This window comes from Erinaceus europaeus, chromosome 7 (genome assembly GCF_950295315.1).
Source record: "Erinaceus europaeus chromosome 7, mEriEur2.1, whole genome shotgun sequence".
In the NCBI taxonomy this organism is placed as follows: domain Eukaryota; kingdom Metazoa; phylum Chordata; class Mammalia; order Eulipotyphla; family Erinaceidae; genus Erinaceus; species Erinaceus europaeus.
In genome coordinates this window covers 97,238,111-97,249,609 of record NC_080168.1, presented here as the reverse complement: position 1 = coordinate 97,249,609, position 11,499 = coordinate 97,238,111, and the positions used below count along the sequence as shown (strand labels likewise).

Genomic DNA, 11,499 nt, shown 5'->3' with positions numbered 1-11,499 from the left:
GTTCTTCCTGTCCCTGCCCCTCCCCCCGCTAAGCCCTTCATTAGCATTAAGCTCAGGATTTTAACGCCTGAGGGACCTTAGTCTTTTTCTTTTACCACCACACTGAAGCCACCGCGAGTTACTTTTAGATTCAAGAATGCCCGTCTCACTTGCCCCCATCCTTTAACCGTCGCCTAGAAGTCTCGCGAGAATAGCCCCATTTGGTCGTTGTCCTGACTCCGGAAAGGCGGTTCATGCGAAGACTGACACAAGCCTCAACCAACGGGATCGTTCTCTCAGTCGCGTCTCTCCTGCGTGCGTGGGGAGGAGGGGAACCTTGGTGAACCCTGACCTCAGCTCTCCGTAGCGTTCTGCGTCTTCCGCCCCCGCTCCTGGAGCGAAGGAGGCGGGTTTTGGCCTCTTGCCCTAGGGAGCGAGTGCGGAGGGAGTGGGAGCGAGACGGGCCCGTGTGGAAGTGTCTGGCTCCCCGGAGAGGCCCCGCCGTACTCCTTGCCGCTCATGAGCTCATTCCCCGACGAGCAGCGCCTTCGTTAGGCCGGCCCCGTAGCCTCGGCTTCCTCCGGGACAGACCCACGCCTCTCCGGGGAGGGGGGGCAGCCTGTGGAGGCGCCTCCCGAGTCAGCGTCGGCGTCGCGCCGCGATCCTGGAAGCGGGAGCCGCGACGAGCGAGAGGAGGGGCCCCAGCAGCAGCGGCTGAGCAGCGCCAGCAGCGCCGGCGGGCGGGATCGAGGCCGTCAACATGGCGAGCGCCTCGTACCACATTTCCAATCTGCTGGAAAAAATGACATCCAGCGACAAGGACTTCAGGTGAGGCCGAAGCCCGAGCCCCGGAGCCCGCCTCCAGGGGACCCTGGTCTGCGGCCCGAGCCCGCACGCCAGGCCCGGCCCGGCCCGGCCCCACCCCTCTGGCCTGCGCCGGTTTTCCCGCGAGTCCGCGGCGCCGTCGCCCCCTCGTCCACACCCCCCCCCCCACCGCCACCTCCGGGTCCCGGATCCCGAAGGCCCTTCTGCCCTCCCAGCGGCCCCCCTCCACTCCGCCGTCGCCCCTGGGCGGTTGCCCGCCGACTTGGGCCCTTTTCCTCCTGCGTCCCCACATGCTACTCTACAGTCCCTGGCGTCCATCCGCCCCGAGAGCTGGTTTTCGAGACCCGGGGAGCGCGAGCGGCCCGGATGCCGCGGGGCTGCGGGGCGGGAGGCCGGGCCGGGCGCGGGGACCAGCTGCAGCCTCCTTGCTCGGAGACCGGACTGGTCCGAGCTCTACTGGGCTTGAACTGGAGGAAAAAAAATATATATAATATATATACACACACACATATATATACATATACACATACACACACGTACACTAATGCACTTGGAGGATCGGGGTTATAAACTTTTTTTCTTCCCCGCGAAGCTAGGAAGAAGGGGGAGGGGAAGCCAAGGCTATTTTTTTCCCGCCAGCATCTTTCTCCCCGGTCAGGTAAAAAACCCAGGCCCGAGCTCGGGGGTTTCAGTTTTCACAGTTGACTGCCAGAAAGAGGGGAGGGATGCTTGGAGCCTCGACAGGAAGAGTGGCGCGGGTGAAGGGGCCTTTCTGGACGCGGGGCTTGTCTTCTGGTGTGGGGATGGGGCCTGCGGATGCATGGATCTCTCCGCACTTGCCCTCCAGGAGACGGGGACGGTGGGCTCCAGGCCTTGCTGAAATTAATGCACACGGACGAGCTGCTGCTTTTCACCGCTTGTCTCGCTGTGTCTGTCCCTTTGTACTGCGGCAGCTAACAAACAGCCTTTCCTTCCCGCCTCCTGTCCCATGCTGTAAAAGCTCCTTTTATTTCTCTTAAAGGTTTCTTCTCTAAGACATGGTGGCTGCAGCCTGTGTGCACGCTTTAAACAAGCACTGGCTTTCAATTAAAATGGTGACTTAAGAGCATTTGTTCATTGGTTTTCATAATGTGCATTAACACCTGAAGATGTGTCCAAACCTTATTTACCAGGAAGAAATGTACCTATTTGGGAAAGGAGAACAATGAAAAATGACGAACACTTTCACTTAGGGAGTTTTTAAGTATTGCAGTTGAAGTTTTTGAGATTCAGTTTGCTCATAGTATTCGGTAACATTTTTGGAAGAGACGTTCTTGGGAGGTGGTTGGTGCTTTCGATACTTGGTGTTTATATGTATGTAGTTAGGAGGCCCAAATCAAGATTATTGGGGATAATGAAAGTAAAATAAAATTTCTTTCAGAGGTTTGGAATGTTTGATTTTTCTCTTGAGTTTTCTTGCTTTCAGTTCAAGACATTGAAACTTGCTTAAAAATGTGCATCTCTCATAGATATACATCACACAAACACAACTTTTAGTTATATAGAGTGTGTGGTGTGATTCCCGCACCCCCTTCCTGTTTGTCAGTTTGGCTCATTTATAAAAGTTCTAAATTGCGTTCTGATTGTCTTCAGTTCATTCTGAAGATAGCACTTTCCCTCTAATAGTTCTATTCAATCTGTTTGACTTGCTTATGGTAATATGCTTATTATTGGTGGAAACTTCCTTAAATTTCCTGTAAAGGAAAGGTAATATACATACTTTTTAAAAATAAATGGTATGAAGGAAATAATGCTTTGATGTTAAGCCTTACTGTAGTGTTGAACTCAGTTACCACTTTGGGTTAGGATAAATCAAAATACCACTTGAAAGTTATTGTTTTCCTAAAAGTGTAGCGGTGCTTTTTTTTTTTTTTTTTTTGCAGTGGATATTTTTAGTGGTGAATATAAATAGAGATATGTTTAGGAATAGTGATTTCTAGTAATTTTGGCATTATTAAACAGTGTTTTAGAGAGTTGTAATAGCCTCTAACCTTTTAAAATCTTTGGAATTAAAGCACTGAAAAAATTATACTTATAAAGTTAGTTAAAATAGCATTTGAAGTCAAACACTTAAAGATTTTTCGGTATATTTTCAGTACAGGTATTTATATGGATATATACTTTCTATTTTAAAGCAAATCTTTTTTAATTTCTCGCTAGAAATCTATTGCTTATTTTGCTGTAACTATCACAGTTTGCACTACCTGTTTAAAGCACCTAGTGACAGAAATACCTTGAGGACAATGTTAGTTAACATTATAGGATATCTATTTTCATGGTAGAATCAAACGAGAATATATATGATCCATTAAATCACAAGGTGAGGAACTAGTCATGATAAAGAGAAGCTAGAGCACTTCTTTGTTGTATGCCATTTACGGTGCAGGGAATTGAACCTAGAACCTCAAGCATTTGAGTCCTGCCCTCTGTTGTAAACCATCTCCCTGGACTGCAAAGATTTTTTTCTTCCCTTAAAACTGGGCTGTTAGTCTCTAATTTTGTTGCTGGTGTTTGTTTTGAGAGAGACAGATTAGGAAGAGACACCAAGAAGTAGAGCATATCATCAGTGAAGTTCCATTATTGCTGTGTATAGTGTTCCCTGGGGGTTGGGGGTGGTGTGGTGGAATCCTGGCCTCATGGATAGTAAAGCATGCTCTTCCCTGCTGTGCCTTTTTCCAGGACCTATGATGATTCTTGTGAATTTGAGATTTTGGTCAGGCTACTTAATTTGAGATTATATTTTCTGAGAGACTTGTACATGGGTGATGACAAAAAGATCTCGTCTATCTGTTTATTGGATAGAGACAGATTTATAATGAAGGCGGAGAGGGAGAGAGATATCCACAACACTGCTTCACTGTTCATAAAGCTTCTCCCCCTGCAGATGTGACTAGGGGCTTGCAACTGGGTCCTTGCATTATAAGTTTATTCTACCCTGTCCTCAAAAGGTCTCTTACAGACCTGAAATTTCAGGTCTCTGAATCAGAGCAAATTAGGTAAAGATGTGTACAGGCTTCAAGAACTTGCAATGCCATCTTATTTATGGTTTATTTATGCCATCTTATTTAAGTGCTGGGACTTGATGGCTCAAGGCTGACTTTTTCAAAGAGACAGGGAAAAACACAGTAGCACTGAGGCAGTGCAGTGAGGGACATTCTCTAACCTGAGTCTCATGCATGGTGAAGCAGGTGCACTGTCCAGGGGGGTGATTTTGCTGACTTAGAATGGAAACATTTTAAAAATCCCGTTGTGAGATGTAAATCACAAGTTCAGTTTATTGGCGTGAAAAATAAAACTACTAGATATTCTGAAGGTAGAGCATTGTGGTTTAGAGCCAGTAAGCAGATCAATCAGTGTAAGCATCAGATACTCTGCAAGCACCATATGAATTCAAATGCTAGTAATGAGTGGATGGATATTAACTGTTCACTGGATTGAGGTAACTAGGAGTATCTGCTTTTATCTTCTCTGCTTCTCCACCAACTGAAGTATTTACTCCAAGGAATTGAGAACTAAAGGGGGAAAAACGTGTCTGTGCAAAATGGTTAATGTAAGCTGGGTGGTGGTGCACCTGGTTGAGCACACATATTACAATGCGCAAGGACACAGGTTCGAGCCCCCAGTCCCCACCTGCAGGGGGAAAGCTTTGTGAGTGGTGAAGCAGTGCTGCAGGTATCTCTCTGTCTCTCGCTCTCTCTATCCCTTCCCTCTCTGTTTCTCATTGTCTCTATCCAATAAAGAAATAAAGATAATAAAAAAAAATTTTAAGCCAATGTTTACTGTAAAGTCTGTGCACTTTATCTTATCCTTCCAACTCTAATAAAGCGGATACTAACAGCCTGTGAGAAAACTGAGAGACGTTGATGCTAAGTAGAAGTCTAAGATCAGATAGACTAATAGACCAGGAGTGCCAAATGCTCTGTTGATTTAGCACAGCATAAACTCTTAACTGCTCTTACACTTAATTATACTTAATTCATTAAGAACAAGACCTTAAATTTCAGTTCCCTCTAAAGTTAGGGACTGTTTTGAACAACAACAACAACAACAAAAACATAAGAGAGCCTACAGAAAGTTTAAGATCTAATGCTTACCCTCAGTAGATCTACATGCTTGTTGAATAGTTAAGATACTTGTTAAAGATCAGTAGCACAGGACAGTATACAGTTGTCATGCATACTTGGCAGAAGTGGTGGTATGGAGGATTGAACCTTGGACTTAAGAGGCCACAGGCATGAGACTCATTGCATACTCATTGTATCTACCCCCACCTGACATTGACATTTCTTTATATAGTATAAAATATTTTGAGGGTTTTTTTTTTTTTTTTGGCTTCCACGGTTATTGCCGACTCAGTGCTTCTGGTGGACATACTTTCCCATTTTATTGGATAAGACAGAAATTGAGAGGAGAGGGTTACGTATAAGGCTTCCTAGGTAAAATTTAAATTACATGACAGAAAAGAAGTTTTCTCTCCTGAAAAGAAGTGACACAGTTAATTAAAATGAGAGCCCTCACTGTAGGTCCTGCTGATAAATTTAAAATAATTAAGACTAACTTGGGAAAGATAGGTAATTTTGGGTACTGATACTTTCTTTAAAAGAGTTTTTCAGGAACAGAGGTGAATAATACTGGATTTGAACATCATTATCTTTATCAATAGCTAAATTGTTTTAATTGCCAACAAATTTTAATTTTTTTCATAGGTTTATGGCTACAAATGACCTGATGACAGAACTGCAGAAAGATTCTATCAAGTTGGATGATGATAGTGAAAGGAAGGTAGTGAAAATGATCTTGAAGTTACTGGAAGATAAAAATGGAGAGGTACAAAATTTAGCTGTCAAATGGTAAGTCATTTTTTATTTGTTCCCTATTAAAAACAAAATAATAGGGGTGGGGGTGGATAGCATGATGGTTATGCAAAGAAACTCTCATGCCTGAGGTTCTAAAGTCCCAGGTTCAATCCCCTGCCCACCAGAAGCCAGAACTGAGCAGTGCTCTGGTAAAAAATAATAATAGTAATAATAATAATACTTGATAAATTTTGGGGCCAGATGGTGGTGTACATGATAGAGCGCATATATTCCTATGCCAAAGGCCTGGTTCAAGTCCCAGGCTTGCACTTGCAGAGGGAAGGTTCATGAGCTATTAAAAGCAGTGCTGCAGGTGTGTCTGTTCCTTCCTCCGTCCGCTTCTATATACTTTTTATCTCTGTCATAAAGAGAGAAAAAGATAAAAATAGCTGCTAGGAATGGTGGAGTCTTATGCAGACACTAGTCCCAGTGGTAATCCTGGTGGCAAAATGAAAATAATTGGTAAATATATTGGTTTTCTAATATGAATTTTTGGAGTTTTTTTGTAAGAATTCATAGGTGACTGGTATTGAATGTTTAGTGTGACTGGTATATATGACATTTTCTTAGAGTTTCTGTATTGACTATGCAGTCTCTCATGGTATTTCAGTTTGTGTAAGATAAATGTAGGAGATCTCAGAAAGTGATTCTCTTGCTTGTTTGACCTTTGCTGAGTGGTTTGATTTTCAGCTATGTTTTAAAAAGCCTTATCTGTCTCTGTCTCTCCTATGTCAGCATTGGGGGATGGAGTGGAGTGGTATTGGTTGTGGTGGTGAGTCAGTTATCAGATGAAAGAAAGTAAGATTTTTAAAGTAATAGTGATTAAAACCATAGTCAGTGCATCAACACACCGATGTTATAAAGGAGCTTACTGATAGAAATCACAACAGTTCCACTAGTGCATGGACTAGGAGCGTCATATGGGCATGGAATGGACACACACACACCTTTTTTTTTTTCTTAGTAAACGGCTCAATTTAAATTCTTAGTAATTTTATTAATACAGTTATTGAATTTATGCATGCCAGATTTGGAAACTTAATTTACATAATAAACTGTAAATATAACCTTTGATTTCATAAGCAAATTCAATTGTGGAATTTTATGTCATGTAATATTTGGCATCAGTTTAAAGCATTGCCTTTTCTTTGAGATTCACTTGTAAAGGTTTCAAACATGTTTCAGGTTAAGTTTTTACATACTTTTCTATAAAAGCAGGTAAGAGTATGAGAAGTAATTAGTTAAGGTAATGCAAAAGGAAAGGAGAAGAAGGCAGCACCTGAAATGCTGTGCTCCTAGCTGACATAACATCACCTATGGGGACATAGGACAACCTGAGAGCTGTCACCCATTACACACAGGCACAAGTGCACTCACCCTTACCTGTGGGGGACCAATTAGTCACAGGGACTAGCCTTAGCCCTCACACATGTGAACTTACAGCTCATGGACACTTGAGAGGGAAGGGATTTAGAAAATCATAAAACTAGGAATCCCCTAGTTATGACATTATTTTCTTTAGAAACTGTCCCATTCTGGAGGGTGTACTATCCTAATAAACTTATTTTTATGTATTTACTTATTTATTTATTATTGGATAGAGACAAATTTGAGAGGGGAAGAGAGAGATACCTGCAGCCCTGCTTCACCACTAATGAAGTTTCCCCCTGCATGTGGGGACCAGGAGCTTGGACCTGAGTCCTTGCACACTGTATGTAGTGTGAGTGCTTAACCAGGTGCACCACTGCCTGGCCCCCCAAACTTCTTTAATCCCTTTCTAGTGAATGTTTTCTTAAAAGTTGATGGTCCCTGCATTTGGTTATTCTTTTCTTTTTTTTAAAAAAAACATTTTTTAGTATTTTTTTAATGTTTATTTTCTCTTTTGTTGCCCTTGTTTTGTTGTTGTTATTAATGTTGTCGTTGTTGGATAGGACAAAAAGAAATGGAGAAAAGAGGGGGAGAGAAAGATAGACACCTGCAGACCTGCTTCACCGCTTGTGAAGCGACTGCCCTGCAGGTGGGGAGCCGGGGGCTCCAACCAGGATCCTTAACGCCGGTCCTTGTGCTTTGTACCATGTGCACTTAACACATTTGTTTATTCTTTCTGTGGTGTGAGTAAGAACTCCAAAGGCCCAGAGGAGGGGTTCTACACTGCCTACTAACATTATAATTGTCTTCATAAAATAAAATGAGATACGAATTGTAGGATAATGAAAAGTCTAATTATTTGTATCTGGATTTTTCTGCTTATTTTTCAGTGTGCTTAATAAATAAAATTAAGTGTTGTTCAGGGTATTGGCTGAACGTTTACTAAGGTTTTAAAAAAGTAGTAAAAAATTGTCTTTATCCCGGATTGAAAGTGGAAGTGTACATAGTTCTTTGTTCAGTCTTGAGTATGATTCTTTACTCATTAGGAACGAGATTTTTGATACATTGTTCTTTTGTATTTAAAATTACTGGATTGGGGGGGGTCATGAAGGTATATGTTAATGAAAATAAGAAAGGGGTTAGAGCAAAGAAAAATAATACAGGTCAGTGAAATAGCTTGATTGGAAAGCGTGCTTCTTTGCCGTATGCACAACCCAGCTTCAGGCCCACCCCTACAACGTTGAAAAAAGCTTTGGTGCTGTGATTTCTTCTAGTCTCTATCTTAGTGTCTCTTTCTCGCCTTCTTTCTCTCTGTTTCTCTCTTTTCTGTTTCTATTAAAAGGGAGAGACAAAAGAAAGGAAAATAATGTTAGGAGATGAGATCTCAGAACTAATTCTTGAAGCAAATAAATTACTAAGTGCAGTTTTAAATTGGGAAAATTGTTAAAAGAACTCATCATCCTAAGAAACCCAGATTCAGAATCTTTCACAAGCCTTTGAAGCCTCATAAAAAATAATTTCAGTATAGCTTGTTTTAATGCTATGTCCCAGACATAAAGTATGAAAATCTTCCATTATTTTATTTTAACCAAATACTGATCACAAATTCTAGCTGAAGATAACACTTAAAAAAACAATTACAGACATAGTTAATAAGAATGTTCAAAATAAAATCCAGCATTAGGTGTTACATCACATGACCCCTGACTATAATCCAGGAATAGAAAAGCAGGTGAGTATTGGGAGTTTTATTAATACATTTTATCATGTAGTAGATCAGAGGAAGGAAAGAAAAACTCCCTAGGCATGAAAAACTTCAACATTAATTGTGTATTTTGAAAGGTAAAAGACTCCTTAGTCTAAGTGAGAGAGTGAAATACCTTCCAAAAGCCTGCATCGTATTACTTGTCATTAGAATGAAAGATGATTTCTCTTACTTAAAAATGGATCACCTCTATCAAGTAAACACTTAATAGCATGTAATTACAGCATTATCTTTAATTATATGCACACATTCACATTCAACATTAAGTCCAATGAAGTGTGTGAGCTATCTTTACACTGAAGTTTTGTGTTCTAAGGCAAAGATATGTGCCTATCTGGAGGAGTTTTTTTTGTTTTGTTTTGTTTTTACCAGAGCACTGCTTAACTCTGGCTTATGGTGGTGTGGGGGCTTGAACCTGAGACTTTGGGGTCGCAGGCATGAGTCTGTTTACATAACTATTACACTATCTACCCCACAGTAATATTTTGAAGTTATTAGTAGCTATAAGGTAAGACATTTAAAAATTGAGAAAATGTACTTGGGGGGGAGGGCTACCGAGAAGAATCAATGTCAACAACACAAATTCATTGTAGCAGGATATAAAACTAGTGAACAAAAATCAGTAGTTTTCATATGAGCAACTGTCATTTGGAAGATAGAGAAGCAAATGTTCCAGAAAGACAGTACATACAGAGGCCGGGTGGTGGCACACAATTGTGTCTGTTTACAAAACTTAAAAGGAAAATGTTGGGGGCTGGGCGTTGGCGTACTGGGTTAAGCACACATAGGTTCAAGCTTCAGGTTCAAGCTTCTGGTTCCCCACTTGCAGGGGGTGGGGAGGTGGTGGTGGTGTCCCTTCACAAGCAGTGAAGCAGGTCTGCTGGTGTCATCTCTCTGTCTCCTTCCGTCTAATTTCTCTCTGTCCTGTCCAGTAAAAAAAAAAGAAAAAGAAAAAGAAAGGAAAGGAAAGAATGGCCACCAGGAGCAGTGACTGAAAAGTCTCTACCCAAAGAGGGAAGAGGGGGAGAGAGAGAGACACTGGCTATACTGCTTCACTACTCATGAAGCTTCCTGCCTTCAGTTGGGGACTGGTGGCTTGAGCCCTGGTTCTTACACATCGTAAAATGTGTGCTCAAAGTAATAGTGCCACTACCTAGCCCCTAAATTTTTTTTTTTAATTATTGCACTGCTCAGTTCTGGCTTATTGTGCTAGGGATTGAACTAGGGTCTCAAAGCCTCAGGTATGAAAGTCATTTGCATAACTGTTACGCAGACTCGTTTTTCATTTAGATTTTTATGAAGCTGCCAAACTGTTGCCCAGAGCATTCATAACATTTTACATGAAAATACCCTTTGTTTCATATTCTTACCAACAATTGGTTTGTCACTCTTTGTATTTTAGCTATTTTGGTAGTTGTGTTCACTTTTATGAAGGTAAAGTTGCTTTATAAGACTATAGGTGTGCTTTTTAATACGTTTGCCTCATGAGTAATGAGATCCAGTGCTATTTCATGTGTGTATTGACTATTTGTTGGACTTTACTCAGCTGTTTTGTTTTGTTTTGTTTTATAATCACATTGTAGACCTCTTCATATGTTCTGGATATAGATTCTTTGAGACATAATACTTTGTAAATATTTTCTCCTGTATGACAGCTCCACAGCTCCCGGTGACCATATTTTTCTTTCCCTTTTTTTTTGTTTCTGGTATATTGGGTTGTCAGAAAAGTCATAGAAAAATCCGTCATGACTTTTCTCACAACCTAATAGAAAACAGTATAGGGAGAGAGAGAGTGGAAGAGATACAGAAGGGAGATATCTGTAGCACTGTTCTACCTCTTGTGAAGCTTTCCTTTAGCAGGTGGGGGTTTGAACCCAGTTCTTTGTGCATGGAAATGCATGCACTGCCTCGTGCCCCGCCACTCAGCTCTTAGATTTTAACTCTACATTTATTTTGGTTTCATTTAATTTAGAAATTAATTTTAAGTCTAATTTACTGGATAGAGACAGAAATTGAGAGGGAAGGAGGAAATAGGTAGAGAGAACAGGATACCTGCAGTACTTGTGGGGACTTAGGCTTAAACCTGTGTCCTTGAACATGGAGTTACTGTTTTCTTATCCTGTGAAATCTTTACTTTATGGTGCATTGATTTTCTTTTCCTGTTTTCCTCTAAGCTTCACAGATAAAGCTTTTACTTTTAGTTTACGATCTATCTTGAATTAATTTTTTGTCAAGTATACAAAGGAGGAATTGAGTTTACTTTTTTTTTTTCATATGAGTGTCCATCTGTTGAAGCAACATTAATTGAAAACAATTTTTTTTTGTGTAATGAATTTCATTGGCATCTTTATTAACTTTAAAAGCGTAGGTCTATTTCTAAATGCTATTCTTTCTTATTAAATTATTTGCCTCTTATCTTGGTGCAGCATTGTTTTATTAATGTAACTTTGGATTTTTCGTTGTCAACACTGTTGACTTTTTGGACCAGGTAGTGCTTTGTTATGAGGAGCTGTTCTGTATATCTTGTATATTAAAAGATGTTCAGAATCTTGGCTGTTACTATTTGCCGGTGACATACCAAAATGGTGCTTGGCATATTCAGTGTCAAATCTGGGATCTTAGATTCAGAGATCAAATCTGGGATCCCATACATAACTCTATCACTGA

At 41.0% G+C, this 11,499-nt stretch overlaps 1 protein-coding gene across 1 annotated transcript in view; it reads left to right on the top strand.

The window, feature by feature from the left end:
• Window positions 1–332: 332 nt before the first annotated feature.
• Window positions 333–11,499, top strand: part of CAND1 (cullin associated and neddylation dissociated 1) — a 33,370-nt gene continuing 22,203 nt past the window's right edge. Inside the window, exons 1-2 of the mRNA XM_007516851.3 lie at window positions 333–807; window positions 5,550–5,693. Coding sequence (XP_007516913.1) covers window positions 740–807; window positions 5,550–5,693 — 212 coding nt within the window. The 5' untranslated portion in view covers window positions 333–739. The remainder of the gene's footprint in view (window positions 808–5,549; window positions 5,694–11,499) is intronic.